The 20,831-nt window shown below is 52.2% G+C and overlaps 1 protein-coding gene across 2 annotated transcripts; it reads right to left on the reverse strand.

Moving 5' to 3' along the window:
- Positions 1 to 1,135: 1,135 nt before the first annotated feature.
- CBX6 (chromobox 6) lies at positions 1,136 to 19,080 on the reverse strand. 2 transcript variants are annotated; one of them, XM_049822517.1, is made up of 5 exons: positions 18,970 to 19,080; positions 18,713 to 18,756; positions 18,464 to 18,529; positions 18,176 to 18,242; positions 1,136 to 10,016 (listed from the first exon to the last, which is right to left on the reverse strand). In XM_049822517.1, exons 1-5 carry the CDS (start codon positions 19,036 to 19,038, stop codon positions 9,099 to 9,101), a joined length of 1,164 nt encoding a protein of 387 aa, XP_049678474.1. In that variant the 5' UTR covers positions 19,039 to 19,080; the 3' UTR covers positions 1,136 to 9,098. The 2 variants fall into 2 exon arrangements, with proteins under 2 accessions (XP_049678474.1, XP_049678473.1); XM_049822516.1 differs by having other exon boundaries at positions 1,136 to 10,070.
- Positions 19,081 to 20,831: the final 1,751 nt, after the last annotated feature.

Genomic DNA, 20,831 nt, shown 5'->3' on the forward strand with positions numbered 1-20,831 from the left:
CCAGCCGAAAGCCCGCTCCCCTCTCAGCAAAACCAGGGTGCTGGGGCAAGGGAGAGCGCGCCAGCCCCACGGGTGTTTTTGGCAGGCGGCGGAGGCAAGGCGAGCCTGATGGCACGACACGAACAGCAGAACACCTTGGCCGCGCTCTGCTTCGCTGGGCAGCGTTCCCTGCTGCCGGCCAGCCAAGACACGTCACCGGTGGCGAGGGCTCTCCTGTGGCTTGTCGAGCCTCAGATGCTGGAGAAGCATCGCAAGCGACCCCAGCCTTGGCTCACCTTGACTCTTCCCCAGGAACCGCCAGCTCAGCCCAACCTCTCCCTCTCCAGCCAAGACCCGAACAGCGTGAGACCCGGATCAGCGTGCCGAAGGGCGGCCCCGGAGGTGTTTTGGCTGGAGCTCGATGGTGACGCCCCACAGCTGCACCCGGTCACTACCCCTTTCCCAGCACCCAGAAGCAGCCTTCCTGCTCCCCTCCCCTGCCCACCCGAGGAGCAAGTGCCTCTTCACCCAAAAATCATCCGCTTGCCCCATCGCACCTCGTGCCAAGAGAGCTTCCCCACCTGAAATTTTGCTGTAACCTTTTTTGATATGTTTCTATAGGCGAGGGACTAATGGAGTGCATTTGGGGCTCTGATTACACACGTTAAGAGTCTTTTTCACTCTATTTCTTCGACAGCACATCATAAAGCGCACTTAGGCACGCGTTTTGGAGTTGGGAAAAGCCCAAGGCATTTTTCAGCCACCATGTCCCAGGTTGTGCTCGGATCTAATTTCATTTTTAAAAGAAAAGGATGCAGGAGACCCAGGGGAGGTTCTCCAAAGCCATTTGGAGGAGCGCGTTCGGGTTCTGCTTGCTACAGTTTGACCTTCCCAAAGTGCCCCCTGCCTTCCCTCAGCATTACAGAAGTCTCCCTCGTCCTTTGCCAGAGCTTCTCTGTGTCCAGAAGGGTCTGAAGACCCGAACCAGAACTGACCCGCAGTACATAGGAAGGTACTAAGTGTGTTTGCATTTGCAGAGCTGATTGACACTGGCTTAGGGCAGGCGTTGCAGTATCCCCACCACCAGCTCCGCAGGGCGCTCGTACCCAGAGCGGGTCACAGCCCACCCAAGGAAGAGAAGACAACAGGTTTTGGAATGTAACAATTTATTGGGGTTAATTTTTATTTTTTTTTAATCTTTAACTCCCCATTTCTGGCATTGATACAATATTCAAGAGCAGCAGAAAGAACAAAATGTACAAGAATACAAGAGTAATTAGCACAACCCCCACCCCCAAACCTGGAGCAAACCATTTTCTTGTGGGAAGCGCCAGGGGAAGGGGTGATTCAATCGCCCCTCCAGTGGCTACGCCTCCCACCCATCCGCTCTAGACAGAGTTTAGCCAGCTGGGAACTGGATTAAAAAAACAAAACAAAACAAAAAACTGAACAAACACTATATTTAAAATGAAAATTGCAAGACAAAAAAAATATATAGATACAATTCATCCGTGCACAATCCTTAAATGCATTTTTTCAAAATAAAAAAATTACAAGATACATATTTAGGTTTATTTTAAATTAAAAAAAAAAATCACCACCTTCACTCTGTATGCCAAGTGAGGGGAAATAAAGAGACAGATGGGTTGCACCAGAACCATCAGCACTCTAGGAGTTAGGTCTGACCTTCTCTAAGAGAAAGGAGAAGGCTCTGATGCTGCCAAAACTCAAGCACAGGCAGAATCTGAAGCACCCAAGTACCACAGAGCTCAGTGGGGTAACTCGCCTGCTCAAAGTTCAGTATTTGCAGGAATCTGCAGGATTTGAGCCTAAGCTTGGCACTGGGGAAGGTGAAAGGAAGGAACAGATGAGGTGGGCCCCTGTCCTCCACCACCACCAAACAACTTTCTATCCAAAAAGGAAAACAAACAAGGGGGGGGGGGGAATATCCCAAAAGAGAGAGTCCTCTATTCTTAAGGAGTGTACAAGGCTTAATGGCAGGGGAGAGAAGAAGAGGAGGAGAGGATACCAAGTTGATTAGCCTGGGGGAGGCATGGGCACGACAACCTTTTTCTAAAAAAAGTCATCACAATAAGTATTTTTTTGTCGTTGTTTTGTTTGAGAACTTGACCTAAGACTACGTCCCCCTTTGCAGCCGGGGGGCTGGCAGCAGCAGGCTCCCTCCAGGACAGCTAAAGAGCAACCTACCTGCGAAAGAGCAACCCACCTGCTGCTCTGCCCAGAAGGAAACCCTCGGCACCCCCGGAGAGCGGGGCGCAGCTGGGGGGCTGCTCGCGAGCACGGACGGGCTCTGCTAGTCCTACGAGGCCCCAAAGCCCCCCGAAGTGCTTTTACGCTCCTGCAGTTTAGTGCAAGCTCTAAGTGCTCAGCTGAAAAAGGAACGAAGTCAAGAACCGGGGCCCTACAAACGGGAAGCAACGCTTCAGCTGCTCGTCCCAACCATGCCCCTTCCCTCCCGCCAGATAGATTTTCTGAGCCGCTGCCAAAGCTGGCATCACCCTGACGGCACCTAACTGCTCTTCTGTCACCTTCCTCCCTCCCTACGCCGCAGCACGGTGCTTGCTGCCTGCTTCCCTGCTCCACTCCGCCCGGGAGCGCAGAGGGCATCCCTGCTCCTCCACCCCCGGTGCCGTCTCTGCCAGCACTCTTGGGTGGGTGCCTGGAGGGAGACGGCTCAAAGCACAGCGCTCACCTGAGGTGCAGGGACTGTCACCATAAGGACCGCACTTTCGAACGGTCCTGGAGACATTTTGTTTCCCACCAGAGAAGCTTTAAGGGACAGAAGAGCTGCCGGAGGCAGCCCACGACCACAGGAAGGGCAAATTGACTACACCTCCCTTCACTCCCAGAGGGAGAAATTTAAAGAAAGGGTGAAGAACTCAGGGCCCTGCAATATCCTTACAGGCGAAGCAGGCGGGGCACAGGGCACCTCAGATGCACGATGCAGAACACGTGCGAAGCTGCTGGTGCCAAGGCTGTCGACCCTGCACAGACAAGGGTGCAAACCCCACTAGCCACATCAGTCTGATGCAGGGCAACATCAAAAGAGGAGAGAAGTAGAGGATGGAAGGACAAAGGTGAGGATGGAGATAGACTCCAACATCTCCTCCCATCTACACCCCCAAAAAGAAACCATACACATTGTGCTCTGGGGAGGGACCTAAAAAAAAAAAAAAAAAAAAATCAAAGTAAGAAAAGAAAATAAAGCCACTTCTTTGCTCAACTCCAAAGCATCGATGAAATGAAGATACTTGCTGGAGTTACCTAGGGAAGGAAGCACGGACAGGGAAAGGGGGATTTCTGAAGCAATACTCGGCGTTCCTCCGGCTCTGTGCAAACACCGCGGGAGTCGGGCTGCCAGCACCCTCAGCAGGATGGTCCCCTCCACCCCCACCCCCTCCACACGGGGGAGACGGAGGCACAGGGCAGTGACGCAGCTGGCAGAAAGGCCACGGCAAACCAAGAAGGAACAGAACCCAGGAGGCACGGAATCCCCGGCCCCAAATTAACCCTCTACAGCACATCACCTTCAGAGCAGAGATCAGGAAGGCTGCGCACAGGGTGGTGGGCGAGACAGGGGGAAAGAGGGGAGGGGGAAGGGTTTCTTTTATATTTATATATTTATATATAAAAAGTAAATAAGATCCCAGCTCTTGCACGATTATTGGGCAATTGAAAAATGCAGCAAAAGCAAGCGACATTGGAGTAAAAGGATGCGCCAGGCAAGGAGGAAAAGGTCTTGTCGGAAGGTGGGGAAGGAGGCAAGGGGAAAAAATAAGCACTTAGCCAGACACGCACTCCAGGTTTGTTACACCTCCCTGGGAAGAAGGACCTGCTCCCGAGCAGCCTCACTAATGCCACAACCTGGGGTGGGCAGAAGTGTGGAGGACTTGGGACACCATCCTTCAGCACGGCAACCTCTTTTTGCCAGGAGGTCCCCAGGAAGGCGATCATCTCCAAACACTGGGAGCTGCTGAAACCTCCTCTACAAAGAGGGGCTGGGAAAGGGAGTGAAATCCCTAGGAAGACTCAGCTCAGAGACAGCTCCTACTTGGTAAAGAGCAGGATTGGTTTTTTTGTTTTGTTTACTTCACAAAATCTCCCTGGGAACTTTGGTAACGGGGAGACGCGGAGAAATGCTCCTTTTCTTTTGAAAACAGAAATTAAGTAGTGGCTCACCACAGCTGAGCCTGCTCGCCACATTCTATTTCTCCATTTTCCATCTCAAAAGGAGCTTGCATCTCATTAGCTTCACGCCTCCCCAGTCCCACTCTGCTCAGCGAGGAGAAAAGAGAGCACAAGACAGGAGGCTGCCACTCCAAGCTGAAGGCTGTGGGAAGCACTGACAGAGCTCGATGGGCAGAGAGAGAAAGAAAAAGTTCCCGAGAGCAGCCCAGGCTATGGGAGGCATCGAGACATCCGTCACCTGCCACTGCAAAGCCAAGGGCACCAGAGAAGTCCAGACAAGAAAAGCTGTCCTAGCATCCCCTGCCTGCCACCTTCTGTTCAGACGCCAACATCTGGTGGCTTCCCTCTTCCCTACAGTCACTCCCACGCACCAGATGAATGCCCAGCAGAGACATCTTGGAAGGGGAAGCCAGCACGCAAGAGCTGCCTCCTCGCTTTGAAGAAACATTCAGGCAACTCATCCCCACCACCCCCCAGGAAGCCGGAGCAAAAGGCGACAGCCCTACTCGAGAACAGTCCTGTCGAGGTGTTCCTGTCCCCTCCCCACCCCAAAACCTCCAGCATTTGCTGGCCTCAAGAAGAGGGTATGCCTCACTCGGCAACACCTTCAGAGCACAGGAGGCAGCTCTCTCATCTGCCTCTGAAGATCTGACTACTGTCAAAGATGGGACGCCGGACTACATACAGATGGGACTCGGTTCTCTGTCCTGATGTGGTGAATCCTATACGGAAAAATGCCACTCTCCACCTGACGCTGGAAGAAGTTAAGAGACCCTAAGGAGGGGAGGCGTATCTGTGTCCTGGGAGATAAGCCCACCGTGTTTAATCCTGCTTGGATACAGGGGAAGGAAAAGAGAAGAGACAGTGACTTGGCAGGAAAGGTACATGCCAACCCCAAATCTTAGCAGCTTGCTGTGCACGCAAAGTAAGTCAACTGTTTCCATGTTGGTGGCCCGATCCACGTTCTGGCAGAACGCGACCGGCCATTTCTGAGGGCCGCTCGGCCGGAAAACCACTTGGAGACTCCACCTTAGCTCACAGGAGAGGTATGGGAGGGAAGGGAACTCACTCCAACACTTGGGAGGCAAGGACGGGAAGGGTTTGTAGACAGGGTTCCTCCAACATGCAACTTGCCTTTTCAGCTCAGAGATCGCTGCTTAGTCCCAGAATGCCTTTCCCTCCAGTTCAAGCAAGCCAAACACCATCCCAGACACACATGCTTCGATACTACAAAATACTCTTTTCTCTAAGGACCATCTAATACCACTACAGTTTGTGCAATCACTGCATTTATTATTCATTTTTAAACTTTCTCTCTCGCTCTCTCCCTGTAGAAATTTTTTTTAAACTTTTCTTTTTTTATGCAAAACTAATCATTTCACTTTTTCCACTCCATCATAAAATCTCCTCTAAAAACACGACGACAAGAGAACAAACATGGCACAGACACAGAGAATATTTCCCTGTTGTGTTTTTTTTTTTTTTCCTAGGGGTTATGGGGAAGGGAAGGGGATACTTTCAAAATAAACTCCTCCCTCAATCCCATGCCCTTTTTAAAGGGCATGGATGGATCTTCTTTCCCATCTCCATCTTACGGAGCAAGGGCAAAAATTCAGAAGGAGGAGCATAACCCACGTGAATACGAAGGTAGGTTAGTCAGCCTCAAGTGGCTTGTCCACCTAAGGGAACTTGAGGCTGTTGCTGCCTTCAAGTTAGCAACTCTCTAACTCAAAACAGCACAGGATCCTCATTTCGGATCCAGAGGTTCAGGGTTTGGTTCCCACCTGGTGACCCACCCAGGGAGAGATTTGTCACACAAGCAGTCGAGCTGTGTCTGCAAGCCGGATCATACTCCTTTCTTCCTCCACAAAGAGGATCTACTGCACGAGTTCCTCTGCCGCAACAAGTCCCCTCATCTCCTCGCCACAGGAAGAAGGTCCTCACGGAGTATCCCTACAATGACCCACTGTTTTGCTCTTCACAGACAGTCCCCTTGCTTGTCACTCTGGAGAAAGGCAAAACCCCTTCAATTAAACAATTCCTGCCCCCTGCCCCCAAAGAACACCATACAAGAGACACTGGGGAAAAGAATTCTGCCAAGTGAACACATCTTGGCCAAAACACATCAAGAGTTTCCTATTAAAGTTCCCTTTTATCTCCCACTTAAACGCTTCATTTTTTTTTTTTCCAGAACCTCAATACCACGAAACAAAACACATCACCACATACACACCAAACAGTAACTTAACAACCTAAAGTGACTGGCCGGTTTGCATCCACCCCACAAAGAAGCTCCTCTTATCTGACAGCCACAGAATAGTTCTTGTTGAGAAGGGGGGGGGCAGGGGGGAGAACAAAAAAAATAAAAAAAAAAAAAGAGAGAAGAATCTCCTCGCTATTTCCCTAAGAGCGAGCTTTTCCCTATGCCTACAAACTGCTCATCTTTGAAGCTGCAGTCAAATGGATAGGCTATGCTAAAATAAGGAATCCCTGGGTGTGCCAGGCACAGGAAAGATGCCAAAAAAAAAAAATAGACACAAAAAATACAGGCAGGTATTAATACAGACACGCACACAAGTCCAACAAGTTATAGGAAGCCTTAGCTTGGTGAATGGATCGGGGAAGTCTCTTTCTCCCTGCCCCTAGCTTCCTCTGTGAATGCAACTGCATCCCCAAAGAGTCCACTAAGCTCTTTAACCAAGGAAAGAAAAAAAAAAAAAAAAAAAAAAAAGAGGTGTGCAAAGGGTGGTGCTAACAGCACCTGGAATCCCCCTCAGACTGTCTGCACAGACACCCAACCGCAATTGGTGTGAATTCACCGTGCCCCACGGCTTTGAATACCACCTGCTGCAAGGCAAGGCTTGTGGGAAGGGCAGCAAAGATTTTATTACAGCAACCCAGGCGCTGGAGGCCGGGAAAAGACAAGCTCTGGGCACAGAAGCCCTAATTAAGGTCAGAAGCCTGTCTATCCCTTTACTGTCCCAACGACACCCCTGGGGCAGACAAGCATCACCTCTCTCCCACAGACTGCCTCCCTTCTACCCTCGGACCACTGCAACCACAAAATCACTAGTCCGCACGAGAGCACTCCTCAGAGCCAGCAGCTCCCGAGCATCCTCGTGTGGAAGCACCAGAGGGGACGATTCCACTCATGTTCACCCGCCCAGGGCAGTTTTGTAAGTAGGCGAGCCCTGGCGCGGGGAATTTTTTTCCACCCTTTTCACCTCTGCAGCATGTTATGTAGAAGTGACACCGCTCTGCCCCATCCCAAATACCAGGGATAGGGCTGAGAGGTGAGGCTCTCCCACTGATTGATCAGCACCTCTTTTCCTTGCCCCTACAGGCTGAGTCCTGTGCGAGTAGGGGGGAAAGGGAGAGCAAAGGAACAGCATCTCACTGTGAAGCTTAGGACCCACACAGAAACAGAGCAGGCCAGAAACGGCAGGCAAAAGAGAGAGCTTATTTTGGATGTGAACAAGGGGTGGTCAGGGAAAGAGGGAGCCGTGGGTAAAGAACAGCAAGCTGTGGTCTCGCTCGCTCCTACTTGCTAGGGGCGATGAGAAGGAATTTCTAGATCAGCTCACAGGAGCTCTGGGGGAAGAGATCCAGCGCACATGCATACGATGTCAAAGAGATAGTTATTTCTTATTAGCACCTTTGGTTGACAGTTGTAAGGGCTGTTTCAGATCCTGCAAAGACAGAGGGGAGCCCTCTTCCAGGCCATCCACCACAGGGAAGGGAGAGCAGGAGAGAAGAAAAGAAGCAGGAAGAGCAAACGACCCATCTTAGCATCCCTCCCTCCCTCCCTCCTTCTGAGGGAGCGGGGGGAAGCAAAAAGGTTCGGGGGAAGCTTATGCGCAAGGCAGGAGACCAGCCTCACCCAGCTGGAGCAACATCATGCTGTCAGCGTATCTTCCCCCAAACTGAAGGATGGATGCATGGCCCACTCCCACTTCCACCACGGAAAGGCCAGGGAAGGGCATTTCATGCCCTCTCCCCCAAGCAAGTGCAAGTGATGAACACCAGGAGGAAGATCTGGGCCAGAAGCAGACTCCCCTTTTCTTCCCTTCCCCCTGCAGAGCTGAGCAAGTTGGAAGATGCAGGAGAAGAGGAGGGACCAGGGCACCTGAAAGCACCCATACAACTGCCAAGGTAGCACCAATAGTCAAAGGAAAGGGGAAGCCAATATGGGGGCGTATGCTGTGTGGGGCACTCCCCATCTTTGTCTCAAGCACCTTCCAGGCATGACGCTTCACCTGCCCCTCTCCCCCTCGCTCTGGGGGCATCTGGATCAGCAACTGCCATGAGGACAGCAGAGGAGAGTGCAGAGCCAGGCCACAGGCCAGGAAGGATGGCAGGATCAGAGTCACGGCAAGGGGGAAACAGGAATGAAAGAGACTGCATGCACACTGTGGGAGAAGGCTTGGGGGGCTGTGGGCAAGGGCTCCAATCCTCTTACATCCTCCCCCTTCAAGGGTCTGGAGCTCCTCTTCACTTTTTGTCAAAGATGGAAGGGGAAGGAAGAGGAAGAGCACCTTCCCCACCACCCCCACAGGCACACAGATGGGAGAGCATGTCTCTCCCATCCCTCATCCCCAAAGGCTCCACCGCCCGTTGGACAACACCACATTCAAGGACAAACAACCACTCCCCAGCCCCACCACGACCCTCCCTGCCTCCTCCCAGCGGCAGCGACACCCAGGAACGGGGGGTGCCCCCGCTCCCTACCACTGACACGCTCCAGCCTCCAGGCAAGAGGGAGCGGGCAGGGGGAAAGGAGGAGGAAGGGTGGTAGTGAGGGCAGAGGGACAGCCAAGGGGAGAAGGAGAGAACTAAGGACAGCCATTCGCACCACGACTTCTCGCACGTAGAGCTCCCCCCATGCCCCTGGAGCGGGGGGACCTGGCTGCTCACTTGCTGCCTCCGCCACCACCGCCCGCCGCCACCTTCTCAAAATCTTCCGCGTTGCAGAACTCCTTGATGGTGACGGTGAGGAGGTTGCTGGTGACATCCGTGACCACCACATTAGAGCAAGGGGACATCTCGGGACGCCAGTCGCCGGCCTCCTGCTCCGGGTCAGAAGATGAGAGGGACAAGGAGGGCGTCTGCCCCCCACTGCACCCTCCTGGGGGAGAACGCTTGCTGGTGGCGGCTGACTCGGGCGGAATCGAGAGGTCGAGGACCTCTGACTCGCGCCAGTCGGGGATGGCTGGGCTGAGGGTCTCGGGCAGCAGCTTCGGAGGGGAATCATCGGGGTCGGAGGAGGAGTGGGGGGCGGGCGATGGGCAGCCGGAGGAGCTGGAGCTGGGGGCATCATAGGGGGTGGAGCTCATAATGAGCCCACAGGAGGCTGCCTGGGAGCCTTCAGCCTCCCCTTTGCCCTCCAGAGAGGGGGCAGGCGCAGCGGACGGCTTATTGTAGAGCGAAAAGGCGCCAAACTTCATGTGGCGGATCTGGGTACGGAGGACACTCTCGCTGAACTTTTTGCTCTTGCCAATGACACGGTTTCGGGACGGGATCTTGGGCCGAGCCAGGCCCCCGGCCCCGTTGGCTGGCTTCCCACCTTTGTCAATGACTTTGAGGTTGAGGATGATGCGGCTGCGCTTGGGCTCGCGGGGTTTCACCTTACGGTTGATGATGCGGACGGTCTCCGAGAAGGGCGAGACGGGAGGACGGATGCCAGCCCCACCACCCACACTCCCGCCGTTCTGGGGGTCTGGACGGGGCAGGGGTCTCCGAGACATGCGGTGGCATCGCCGGATGTCTTTCTTGAGCCGGTGCACCGCGGCGCTGGAGTGGAGCTTGGGAGAGGAGGTGCTAGAACCAGGCTTGACAGAAAAGTGTACATCCCCAATGTGGAGGGCCTCCGCTTGGGCCCGAGCCTGCGGTGGTGGGGAGAGAGAAAAAAAACAGGGTCAGAGAGGCAACCTAGGTGCAGCCAAATCTCAAATTGGACATCGCTAACATCAGGACACGCGCTTACCAGCAATGCCGTGTCATGTTTATACCCACATTAATGACAAGCACACGTACACACCTATGGACTATTGATAGCTACGGCGCAGCATCATAGAAGCACAGGGCACTGTCTATATCCTTTTTGGGCAAATTACTCCCTAGGCTGTGCCCCTGTTGGCACGTGCTTTCCCCAAGAGGAAATTGCCACCCTCCAGCCATGTTTTAGCATTACAGTTAATGGTTTCCAAGGCCCCCCCCTCAGTCATCACCAGCCAACATCCACAACCCTCCACTGCCAGCCAAACAACCAAGCGTCCTCCTAGGCATTGGGGCTGTTAGTGCTGAGTTAGCATCCAAAATTACATATGAGTCCCACAACAGGAGACTGTATCAGGTCCTCTATGAAATGAGCACAAGACAAGGGGGAGATGAAGAGTAATGCATCCAGTTTGCTCTTCCCCTCCCACAACCAGACTCATCTGCTCTGGAAAGCATGGCGGAAGAGGGTCTTGAGGAACACAACTAGAGGCGCGTGAGAGTGGTCTGTTGGAGCTGTCTTAGCTAAACACAAGAAACGCAAAGATCTGAAGCTTAATTTTAACTAGAGACCACAAGCAAGTTGTTTATCCTTACTCTGCTGTGGCAGCAAGGCCCAGTGTTTAAAACCAGAGACTAGGCCAGCTGGAACTCAAGTCAAGTTTAACTGCATGACCAAAGAATAAGAGATTGCCTTGTCCTTTTGAACACCACACTTGTTTGAAATGTACTAACGAAACAGAGCAGGAGCAGCACCAGTTCAACTGCTTGGTGTCAGCCTTCCCTGAGAGCCAGAGCAGGGGAACAAGACTTTTAAAGCTTTTCTGGAGCTTGGAGATAGTGCCAAAACCTGCCTTGGTTCACGTACCAGAGACAGGAACACTTTCTGGCAACAGGACAACAGTTTCATTGGTAAATTGAGGCAGTGTGACCCAAAGACCCTGTGGGCATGGAAACCTAGAGCATATTCTTACACCACGCCTTGTCAGAGCACAGTTGCTTGTAGAGCTCAGCCTGCCACCTGCACCCCACTCCTTGCCCAAACAAACCCCCTTCCTTATTCCCTCTCAGCAGCGGTCACAGGCAGAAGTGACCCAGGCCTGGAGGGGACAGGCGAGCCCCCCCTCCCATTGCCCATCTAGTGAGCAGCTTCCCCCACCTCGTGGGCACGACAAGAACTGCAGTGCTAGAAGAAGACAGCTGCTTTTCCTCCCCAATTTTTCCATCCCATTGCCCCCTAGCCAACATCGGGATGGCTTCTTGCCAGCTAAGAGCTTAAGCACTCCAACACCATCTCCTTTGTCACCCCGCAGGCTCTGCCTCCTACCAGAGAAACGCCTGCGGAAAAAAAACGTGCGTGTGAAGGCAGGAATCTAACAGATCGAAGCGAGGGGCCCAGGCCAGCTCTTGCACAATAAGCTCAAAGCCCTGGCCCTACATCCCCAGAGCTTTGCTGTCACCCCAGTGCCCCTATTCTACCGTCGAGATCCCCACAGGAACTTCAGAAGATCCTGAATGAGCAGAGAACAGAGACGCGAAGACATTTTGTTCCTCCCTGGATAATGCTGGATGATCATGCCCTTCAGTATTACTTGTACCCTGGCTTTAAAAGGACTACAAAGATGAGGCCTCCTTCCCTGGTTGTTATGTGAACACACAGACCAGAGGCTCATCTGAACCAGGGACTCTAGGCTTTGTATTAGCCAACTGACAAAGAAACAGGGACGAGTAATACGACTGCCAAGGCAGGCACACACTCTCCACGTTAACCCTGGGCTGTAACAGGGCTGTTTCACCTAGTTAGAGGGAAGCGTCCCCAGCACAGACAAACCCAACACGTCCTGCTATAGCAGGAAGCATCCCAGTGTCCAGCTAGTTTCTCTTTGCTCAGCCTCATGCCTTACTCCATGCCTTAAACTGTTCAGAAAACAAATAGGTAGACACAGTTCCTGTCCCAGGCATCCTACAGCCTGGAGCACAGCAGCAGCACCAGATGAACTCCCTGCACCACGTATCAACTCTCCCCAACCCATCCTACTGATCCACAATTTAGAGATCCTGCAGACCCCGTCAGGAGGTCACAGGCAGACACAGACGCACATCTAGGGCTGTGCTCTCTCGCTCTCTTCACAGGTCCCTCTGAAGCAGATGGTAAACACCAGGACAAGCTACAGTTTGCTTTCTGACATTACATACCAGCACAGCCTGGATTAACAACTTTATTCTTCCTTTCCCCCCTCTTTCCCATCACAGTCAGCCCTTCCAGCATTGCTGCTCTTGTGCTTTGGGCTTCTTGCCAATTTACCACTGTTCAGCTGAGAGCAAAGCACAACGCAATGTCCGGTTCCAAAACGCAGGACGGGGAAGCCAGACAGAAGGTACAGACAGATACGCCAGTAAAAATCCTTGATCCACAGCTTCAGCGGATAGACACAGGCATCCTTCAGGGCTTCCTGGGCTGCCAACGCCGCATGTCTTCTAGATTAATTCCCTACCCTGTAATCATGCCCCCTCTGTGCCACTCTGCTCGGAGTCGAGTCTAATTGCCACCTGCCCACATTGCTGCCTTCCATCACCTACATGAGAAAAAAGGCGGCCTCCCCCGAGTCTGGGGGAAGCAGTCACAAATACCCACAGTTGCCTTATACACCCCAAAATTCCTCAGCAAAGCTTCCCATCAACCACATTAAATGAAAAGCAATAATGCTGGGATGGTCACTGCCCAGCCACTTCCATAGTCCTGCTGATTTTAGTTGCTCAGCCTGTGCACGTTAATCAGCTCCTGTCCTGGTTTGACAGAGAGACCTGTCTTGGTTTTGTGCTTACACAGCAGCTAGCACAGAGCCCTGGTCCGTGGCTAGGACTTTTCCAGTGTGCCAGAACCAGTAGGTCTCCTTCACTTGATACGTGTCTACGTTTCCAGTTAGTTCTGGGGCACTTCCTCCAGTTTAAAGCTGTTTCTAACTCATGTTTCAGCTCTCTGCATTTATTAAATTACAGTTTCAGTAGTCTCCGGGTAGACTACACACAGCATGAATCTCTTTGGCCAGATTATTAAGAGAGAGGGTAAGCTGGGACCCAACACTCCTCCCCTGGTGCTACACTGCTATCTCCAGTGGCCAGCTTCAACACAAGTTCCAAAGAGCAATATGCAAATATTCAGCTTACCTCCAGCTTGTTTTTCCAGGTAAGGTTTCAAGAAAAATAGTATCAGATGCTTTATCTAAGACCAGCCCCCAGAGCCCTCTCACTTGCAAAGCTCAGTATTCCTACCACAGGATCAGGTTTATTCAGGCATCAGCTACACGAACTCGAGTCTCTTCCCTGCAGAGGACAGCACATTTTCTGGGCTCTCCTTCTCCTGCTTCCAACTTCACATTAAGTAACTTGCTACTTCTGGTTTGGAGAGGACTCAGCATTCAGTTTTATCTGCTGGAAACGCACTTCTCCCTGCTACGGATCCATTACTCGATCACACTCATGAGCTGTATGAGCATAAGGTCTTCGAAAAAACAAACCTGTTTAATCCTTTCAGCTCCATCACCACAGTTTGCTACTTAACTCAGAAGTTTTCCAAATGGAAACTGCCTCTCTGGGTTTTGCTGTTTTCACCCGCAGGATTTGCTCACTGCCAAAGAGGTACTCGGCATGTATACGAAGTAATTCGCTCTCTGCTTACAGCTCAGCCTACATCAGGATGCAGCTTCTGGAGGCTTGCTGCAGTGCTCTGTCACGAGAGCAAGTCAATTGCTAGGATTGCTTCCCTTCCCCCTCTTCCCTTTTGGGATATGTATCACCTTTATTTAGCTTGTACAGCTCTCCCTCATTGCCCCTGGGAACTAGTATAGCTCCCCTGTTCCCTACTATTTCTGAATAAATGTCCCTTGAGGCCCAGCAAGCGTATTTGTTCATTCATTCCCTTAACGCACTGAAGCACACAAGCACGTACATGGACACGTGCTTAGAAAAGCCTTTCTTACCTGATTTGTATCAAAACCTCTGCAATTTGGAAGAAAAAAAAAAAGACAAAAAGAGACCTTGTAAGGCAACGGATTTCTAGTTAATTATTTCAAAATCAAGTCATTTCCAGTAGCGCTGCTGCACCATAGTAGCGCTACTCTCTCATAAATTACTGGTTCTGCTTTGTCTTTTATTCTCCACCTGCATTCCCACAGTCCTTGCTCCAAACAGCATTCGCAAGAGCTCTTCTTTCCCCTTTTTGGCTGCCATTCTGCCTTTTTATCGCCCTCTTTCTTCTGCAGTCTTCCAAGTGACAAGGCAACAGCAAGCCAGTTCATAGCACAGTTCTCCCAAGCAACACTGCCATAAACTAAAGTTTCCCTACTGGATGGGGAACAAAATGCTACAAAGGGGAACGGTCTGTTTTCAAACCGCTCAGGGATAATTTACGAACAGGGAGGAGATCAAAAGAAACCCAACTCCAACTTTAGAGTTCAAGGAAGGGCAAAGCGACAGAACACCATGCTGCTCAGCCCCTTCTCCCCCCACAAACCCCCACCCACTAAGGCTCTTCTTTACTCTCCCTTACTTCTTCCTTCCCATTAACCTTCTCCAGTCTTTTCACCTTGGTATTTACAGCCACTCCAACTAGGGGGCTTTGCTAGCCACCCACTGAGCTTGCAAACCAGGCTCTGTCTCTTAATAGCACTTGCTAGACTTTATTAGATTAGTTGGCGAGTTTTGCATTCCACACAGCACAGTGCTGAGGGAAAAGCAAAATAAAAAGAGCAAACTGAGCAGGGGAAAAAAGGAATATCACTATAGCACGCACTACGTCTTTTTCTAACCTCGCACCAGCTTCCATTCTGATCTACAGCTGAAGGTCCTGTCCTCAAAGATGACTTCTGCCAGACACCCAAGTAGTAAGGTAAGAGCTTTACGTACATTTCAGGCCAAGGACTCCACTTCCCATACACTCAGCATAAAGCTTGCAGCATACCAGCAGCCTCCCAAGAATTACAACCTCCCGCCAAGCTTGATCTCAGCTGTGGGAAAGTTTGCCCCTAGTATGCAGAGGATAAAGACCCATTTCCTGCCCAAAACTTTGCAGTTGAAGTTTGCAGGGGTCACTTTCAACACCGGCCATCTTGATAGTGATATTACAAAGCCTGGACTGTAATTTCCCTTTGCAGTCTGATCGAAAGGGCAAGTGTTAGCTCTCAGCAACAGGAGCCTGGCTTACAAAGGCAGCAGGTGGCCGAAGATGCAGCTTTTCAAAGCTTTTCCAAAGGCGTGGGCCACTAACCTGCTGGAATGCTTTCTGCAAATCCCCCTGGGTGCCTATCTGCAGCTTTTGAGAACTAATCCCAGGATAAACCTAGCCCCAACTGCAAACTACAACACCCACACAAGCCAGGGGACTGAGTGGCATATCAGGACACTTACTTCAATGCCTTACTGGAGACTCAGAAGCCTAAGTTTAATGAAAAATCCTAGCAAGCCGCTGAGTCGAGGGCGGACTAGTCTACCAAAGCAGTCCTAGGCCAGACTCCTGCTTAAACATCACTGCATCCAGGCCTAATCTGTTCAGTTAACAGATCAAAAACAATATTGTTCTAACTGCCAACTCCAAAGGCTCCCTCTGGGATGCAAGAATCAAATTTCTTCCCCTGCTTCCGAAATTCTCACTGGCAAGAGATTCTGCAGCTGAAAGAACTGAAAACATGGTTAGCAATGCACAAGGCAGAACCAAATCCCACTCCTCCCACAGCAGCACCAGTGTTGCAGGGCTAGCAGTGGTCAAGCCCGCATCTTCAGCGGGACAGAAGAATTGACCGAGCTACACACAACGCAAACTATCATGGTCTCCATCACATTTCCAGCCACAGCTAGTGGGTTTGCCTGAACAGAACTCAAATAAGTTCAGATAGGGCTAGCTGAGATAGAGTTACTTCTTGCTGCCTGGCCTAGGGTGTTATTTTTAGGGTAGGATCTGAAGTCACAGAAAAACGGCAAGTCAGAGCACTAACAGTTTCACCAGCTCTGTTTCCCAGAGCTGCAAACCAAGCGGCAGTGGTACCACTCTGCCCTGCCAGCCTCTCCCACAACGTGGCATCAGCCTTCAGGAGAGCTCATCTCGCTCCCTATCGCAATCCATCTTCTACAAAGTATCAAGCCAGCTCCGCAAGCCTACAGGTTTTCAGTAGTGTTTGAGTAGCTGGCACAAGGAAGGTGTTCCACAGAAACGTGTCAGGGACGTGATTCAAAGGACGCTGTTGAATAATTCAGGTTCCAAGTTTAGGAGGGTTTTAAAGGGCAAGGGGAGAAGAGGAGGAATGAGTGGATTTTATTGTTGAGTTTGGGGGTTGATTTTGGTTTTTTCAAACGAGTGAAAAATTGACAATGGATTTTGCCGTATCACATTCAGAATCAAAAAGAAACTGATTACACACAGTAACGTTAAAAGCACAGCATAAACACTTCTCTACCACTCTGAACAATGTCAGGTGTTACAAACACCAGTATTTTTTTAATTCAAGCAGAGAACTATTTTAAGCTGGTGGTTTCCCTTTAAGCGTTCCTCTGCATTGTTGGAAACCTAAACACAAGGGTTTCATTTAATGCATGACTGCCAGAAAGAGAAAAACCAACTAGTCTAGTTTCCCTGAAAAAAGCGTAAGAGGTGGTACATATCAGTTATGTTTGCAGTTCTCAGTCCGCAGATACAGAAAACTGTTTGCAGAAAAACAGGCAATGAGGGAGAAGAACAGTTCCATCAGCAGGACTTTCCAAGGATTACCAGGGTCCCCTGGGTTTTACTCAAGGCATCAGAATACGCCTGTTCCTGCATTTCTTCTGTGTGCTTCGTTATGTCCTCTTAAAGCAGAGGAGAGGTGACAGCCTAGCCCCCACCACTCTTTCTGGTGCTCATACAGTTAAAGCGCTGCGCTGACTTGAGTAAAGCTCCTACTGCTGTCAGGCAAAGAAAAGTATTAACCTGTTTCACAGATGGGGAAACATGCACAAAGGCTAAATGACTTGCCCAAAGCCATAGGATGACTTAGTGATAGCGATGCCTTACCACAGGGTCTGCCCTGGCTGTTCCAGGGCTTTATCAAAACCAGGGAAGCTGTGAACTCGCTCATCTGTCTTAATTGTACAAAAGTGTGTTGTTTCTACATTCATTTGTAGTCTGAGATTGAGATAGTTGGAGAGAAAGAGGGGCAAAGGAGGGGAGCAAGCGAGGAGTTTTGTCTGTAAACTAATAAATCCACAGAGCTCACGCAGCAGTCACGCAGCTACCAGATTCCTTAATTAAAAAAAGAAAGAAAAAAAATTGGAGGGGGACTGCACTAGGGAAACCTTCCTCATTCTTCACTGCAAGCAAGCAGAGATGCTACAACAACACCTTCTTGCAGAGGTGCTGGGTCTATCAGAGGGGAACTGGAAACTTCAGCTGCTATCTTACGCAGAGGTGAAACACTCCTCCCCTCACCCACCCCCAAAAAAAGTGAAACAAGCCTACAGTTTACAGATCAAAACATGAACCCTTCACAAAACTCCCGTGGAGCACCTACACCCTGAAACACAATCGGAGGAGCACAAGTGGCAGCGGGATTCCCGCCACAGCTGCCCGATGGCTCAGCATGCTGCTAAGTTGCAGGGCACGGGCTGGATGGAGTAGGCTGCTGAAGAAAGAGGGAGCAGGGCTGGCTAGCTCTCCACTGCGGCAGCAGAAGGCCGTAAAGAGTGAGAGGGTATTGGAAAAAGAGACTGCAGCCTCACCGTGCACATCTGCGTGTGCCGACCGTCCTGCTGGGGCACCCGTCGCACACACACACATTCTCCCCTCACACGCTACTGCGTCCCTGCCTTCCCCCCCCCCCCCCCTACTTTCCTGTCGGGTTGTCCCCGTGTTCCCAGAGCCAGGAGGCCAGCACAAGTCACTTGAAAGTCCAGTCTTTCCAAGGGCATGCATCGGCGAGGTTTGAGAGATGTTTGGCTAGGCCTAAGTTATTTAAATAAGAGTTACCTTCAGAAGAAAAGTTTTAGGCTTAGGTCCTCTCTTCTTGGGCCCATACAGCTCACGCTCTCGTTCCCTTTAGGGAGTCAAATTTGTCAAGAAGTTAAAACTTTTCCCAAAGGGAGAAACAGAAGCATACAAGTTTAAAAAAAAAAAAAAATAGAAAGAAAAAAGAGAATAAAAGGAAAAAAAAAAAAAAAAAAAAAAAAGAAGAGCCTGGATGCCCTTTCCCGCGCACCCACCCCAAGCCAAACCTGCTGCAGCCCCCCCAGCCCGGGGCGGGGGATGAACACTCACTTCTGCTCGAAGGCGGCGATGAGGCGGGAGTCCAGGATGTTCTCCTCGGGTTCCCAGGTGCTGTACCTGCCGGGGGCACGGGCAGCAGAGGGGGATAAGCGGTGGGGGTTAGAGCCCAAACCCCACCACCACCCCGACCCCCATCCCATCCCGTCCCGTCCCCCCTCCCCAAACCCCCACAGCCCCAGGGGCCGACCCCCGCAGGGCGGCGGGTTCCCCCCCCCCCCCGCCGCGACGGGATGCACTCACTTGATGGCCCAGCCTTTCCATTTCACCAGGTACTCGATGCGCCCCTGCAACACACACACACACACGGGGGGGGGGGTGGGGTGTGAGGGGGGGGTGTGTATGGGGGGGGGGGGGGGGGGGAAGCGGCGTGAGGCGGGGGCCCGGCGAACGGCTCGGCCGGGGCCCGGCACTGAGGAGCTGGGGCGGGAGAAGGGGGCTGTCCGGCGGCCGCCCCCCCCTCCCTTTCCACTCCACTCCCACAGCGGTCGGTCCCTCACCTTTCGGATGCGCCGCTTGATGATGGACTCGGCGGCGAAGACGCGCTCCCCCACTGCAGACAGCTCCATCTTGCTCCTCAGCGGCGGCGGCGGCGCCCACAGCCCATAATAATCCCGCCCGCCCGCGCCGCCCCGCCCCCCTCCTCCCTCCCTCCCTCCCCGTCGCCCCGCCCTCCTCGTGCCGCCGCCGGCTCGCGCACGCCCGCGCGCCCCCTCCCGCCGCGGCCGCGCGTGACCCTCCGCTCCCCCCCCCAACTCCATCGGGGGGGGGGGGGGGGGGCGGTTGCTAAGGGAAGGGGGGGTCGCGCGCAAGCGCCGGCCCTTAAAGGGGCCGCGCAGGCGGGTGGTGTGAGAAAGGGGGTTCCGCCATCGACCCCCACCTCCCGCCTCCGTGAGGGGAGACCCGCCATTTCCTCCCCCCCCCCCCCCCCCCCCACCGGCCCGGGGGACGGTGGTGGAGGGCAAAGGGAGCAGCGACGGGGCCGCCCGCCGCAACCCCTCGGCATGGCGGCGGTGCTGCTGCGCCTCCGCTGCCTCAGCCCCTTCCCGCCCGAACGGCTCCTTTTTCTTATTTTTTAACTTAAAACAATGGCGGCAGCGGGGGCCGCGCAGCCTCCTCTCCTCCGTCTGTACACGCAAGATGCACCGTCACCTCGCTCCGTCACCCACCTCTGGCCGGCGGGGTGGTACCGGGGGGGTAAGTGGGGAAGCAGGCAGTCTTAAAAGTACCTACCAAGGCAAAAAACTAGCAATAAAGGCGTTTAAATCCTTTCCCACCCCCCCTTTTTCTGGCTGGTACTTGTACGTGCCCTCATTTTTGAGCCAGTATAAGGTACTGCAAGGTAAATGGGCCAAGCATGCTACATAAACCTTAAAAAAAAAAAAAAAAAAAAAAAAGAAAAAGAAAAATGTTAAGTCACTTAAAGGAATTCCCTGCCCTGAGTATTACTGCAAAATCCTATTTAATTTGCAGTGTGCTTTACACTCTCTTGCAGGTGCTAAAAAGACAGAAAGGAAAAACCTCAGTCAAAAAAATCATTCTCTGTGATTCAAAATGGAAGCTCACGGCCCTGCAGCCGTCTTCACGTGGAGCTCGCCGTCCTATACCCCCCGGCCCAGCAGAACAGCATATTCTCCTGCTTCGGCTCCATTTTTTAGGGCGAAGAGGGGTTGCATTTCGGAATTATACCCTCTGGAAAAAAGGGGATCTGCGCTGAGGGCGGTAGGCAACGGCCAACTTGGTTTTGCTGCTTTTTCAACCCACCACGACCACACCAGCACCCCTCTGCTACTCCCTCTCCAGCCAGCCTGGCAGGGAGCACCCACAGCCCCTCTGGCCTTTGCTAACCCTGTCTCCATTTGCATTCGTCTCCCCTTTTTCCACCTCTGGCTCAGAATTTCCACGCAGGAGGAGGATATTCTGGAAATGGCTATATTTATCAGTACTAGCAGGGATGGATTTCCCAAAGTCAAGGTGGGCAGGTAGGAGAACGAGGGGTTTCCTCGCTGCCTGTGATTCAGGCAAGATCTGTCACGGCGTTTTGTTCTTTTTCACTGTAGCAGCTGAAACGTTGCAGCCACCACAAAGCGCTCAGACCAGAGGAAAAGTGACTCAAGAGAGGACACGTTCCCCGCCACCCTGTCCTCATTCGAAGCGGGGGGGTGGATGGAGAGGCTGCTGAATGCTGACGGAGACGGCAAACACCGAGTCACACAGACCCTGGTTCAGGAGATGTGAACAATTCAGAGAACAAGGTGTTTCTGTGGTCAGGGACTGAACCGCAGTGTACTTCACCACTGATAATTCTGCATTTAGGTCATATCACTCGCCTCCAGAATAGGCTGCAAGAGGCCCTTTTTCA

This window comes from Accipiter gentilis, chromosome 18 (genome assembly GCF_929443795.1).
Source record: "Accipiter gentilis chromosome 18, bAccGen1.1, whole genome shotgun sequence".
Classification (NCBI taxonomy): Eukaryota; Metazoa; Chordata; class Aves; order Accipitriformes; family Accipitridae; genus Astur; species Astur gentilis.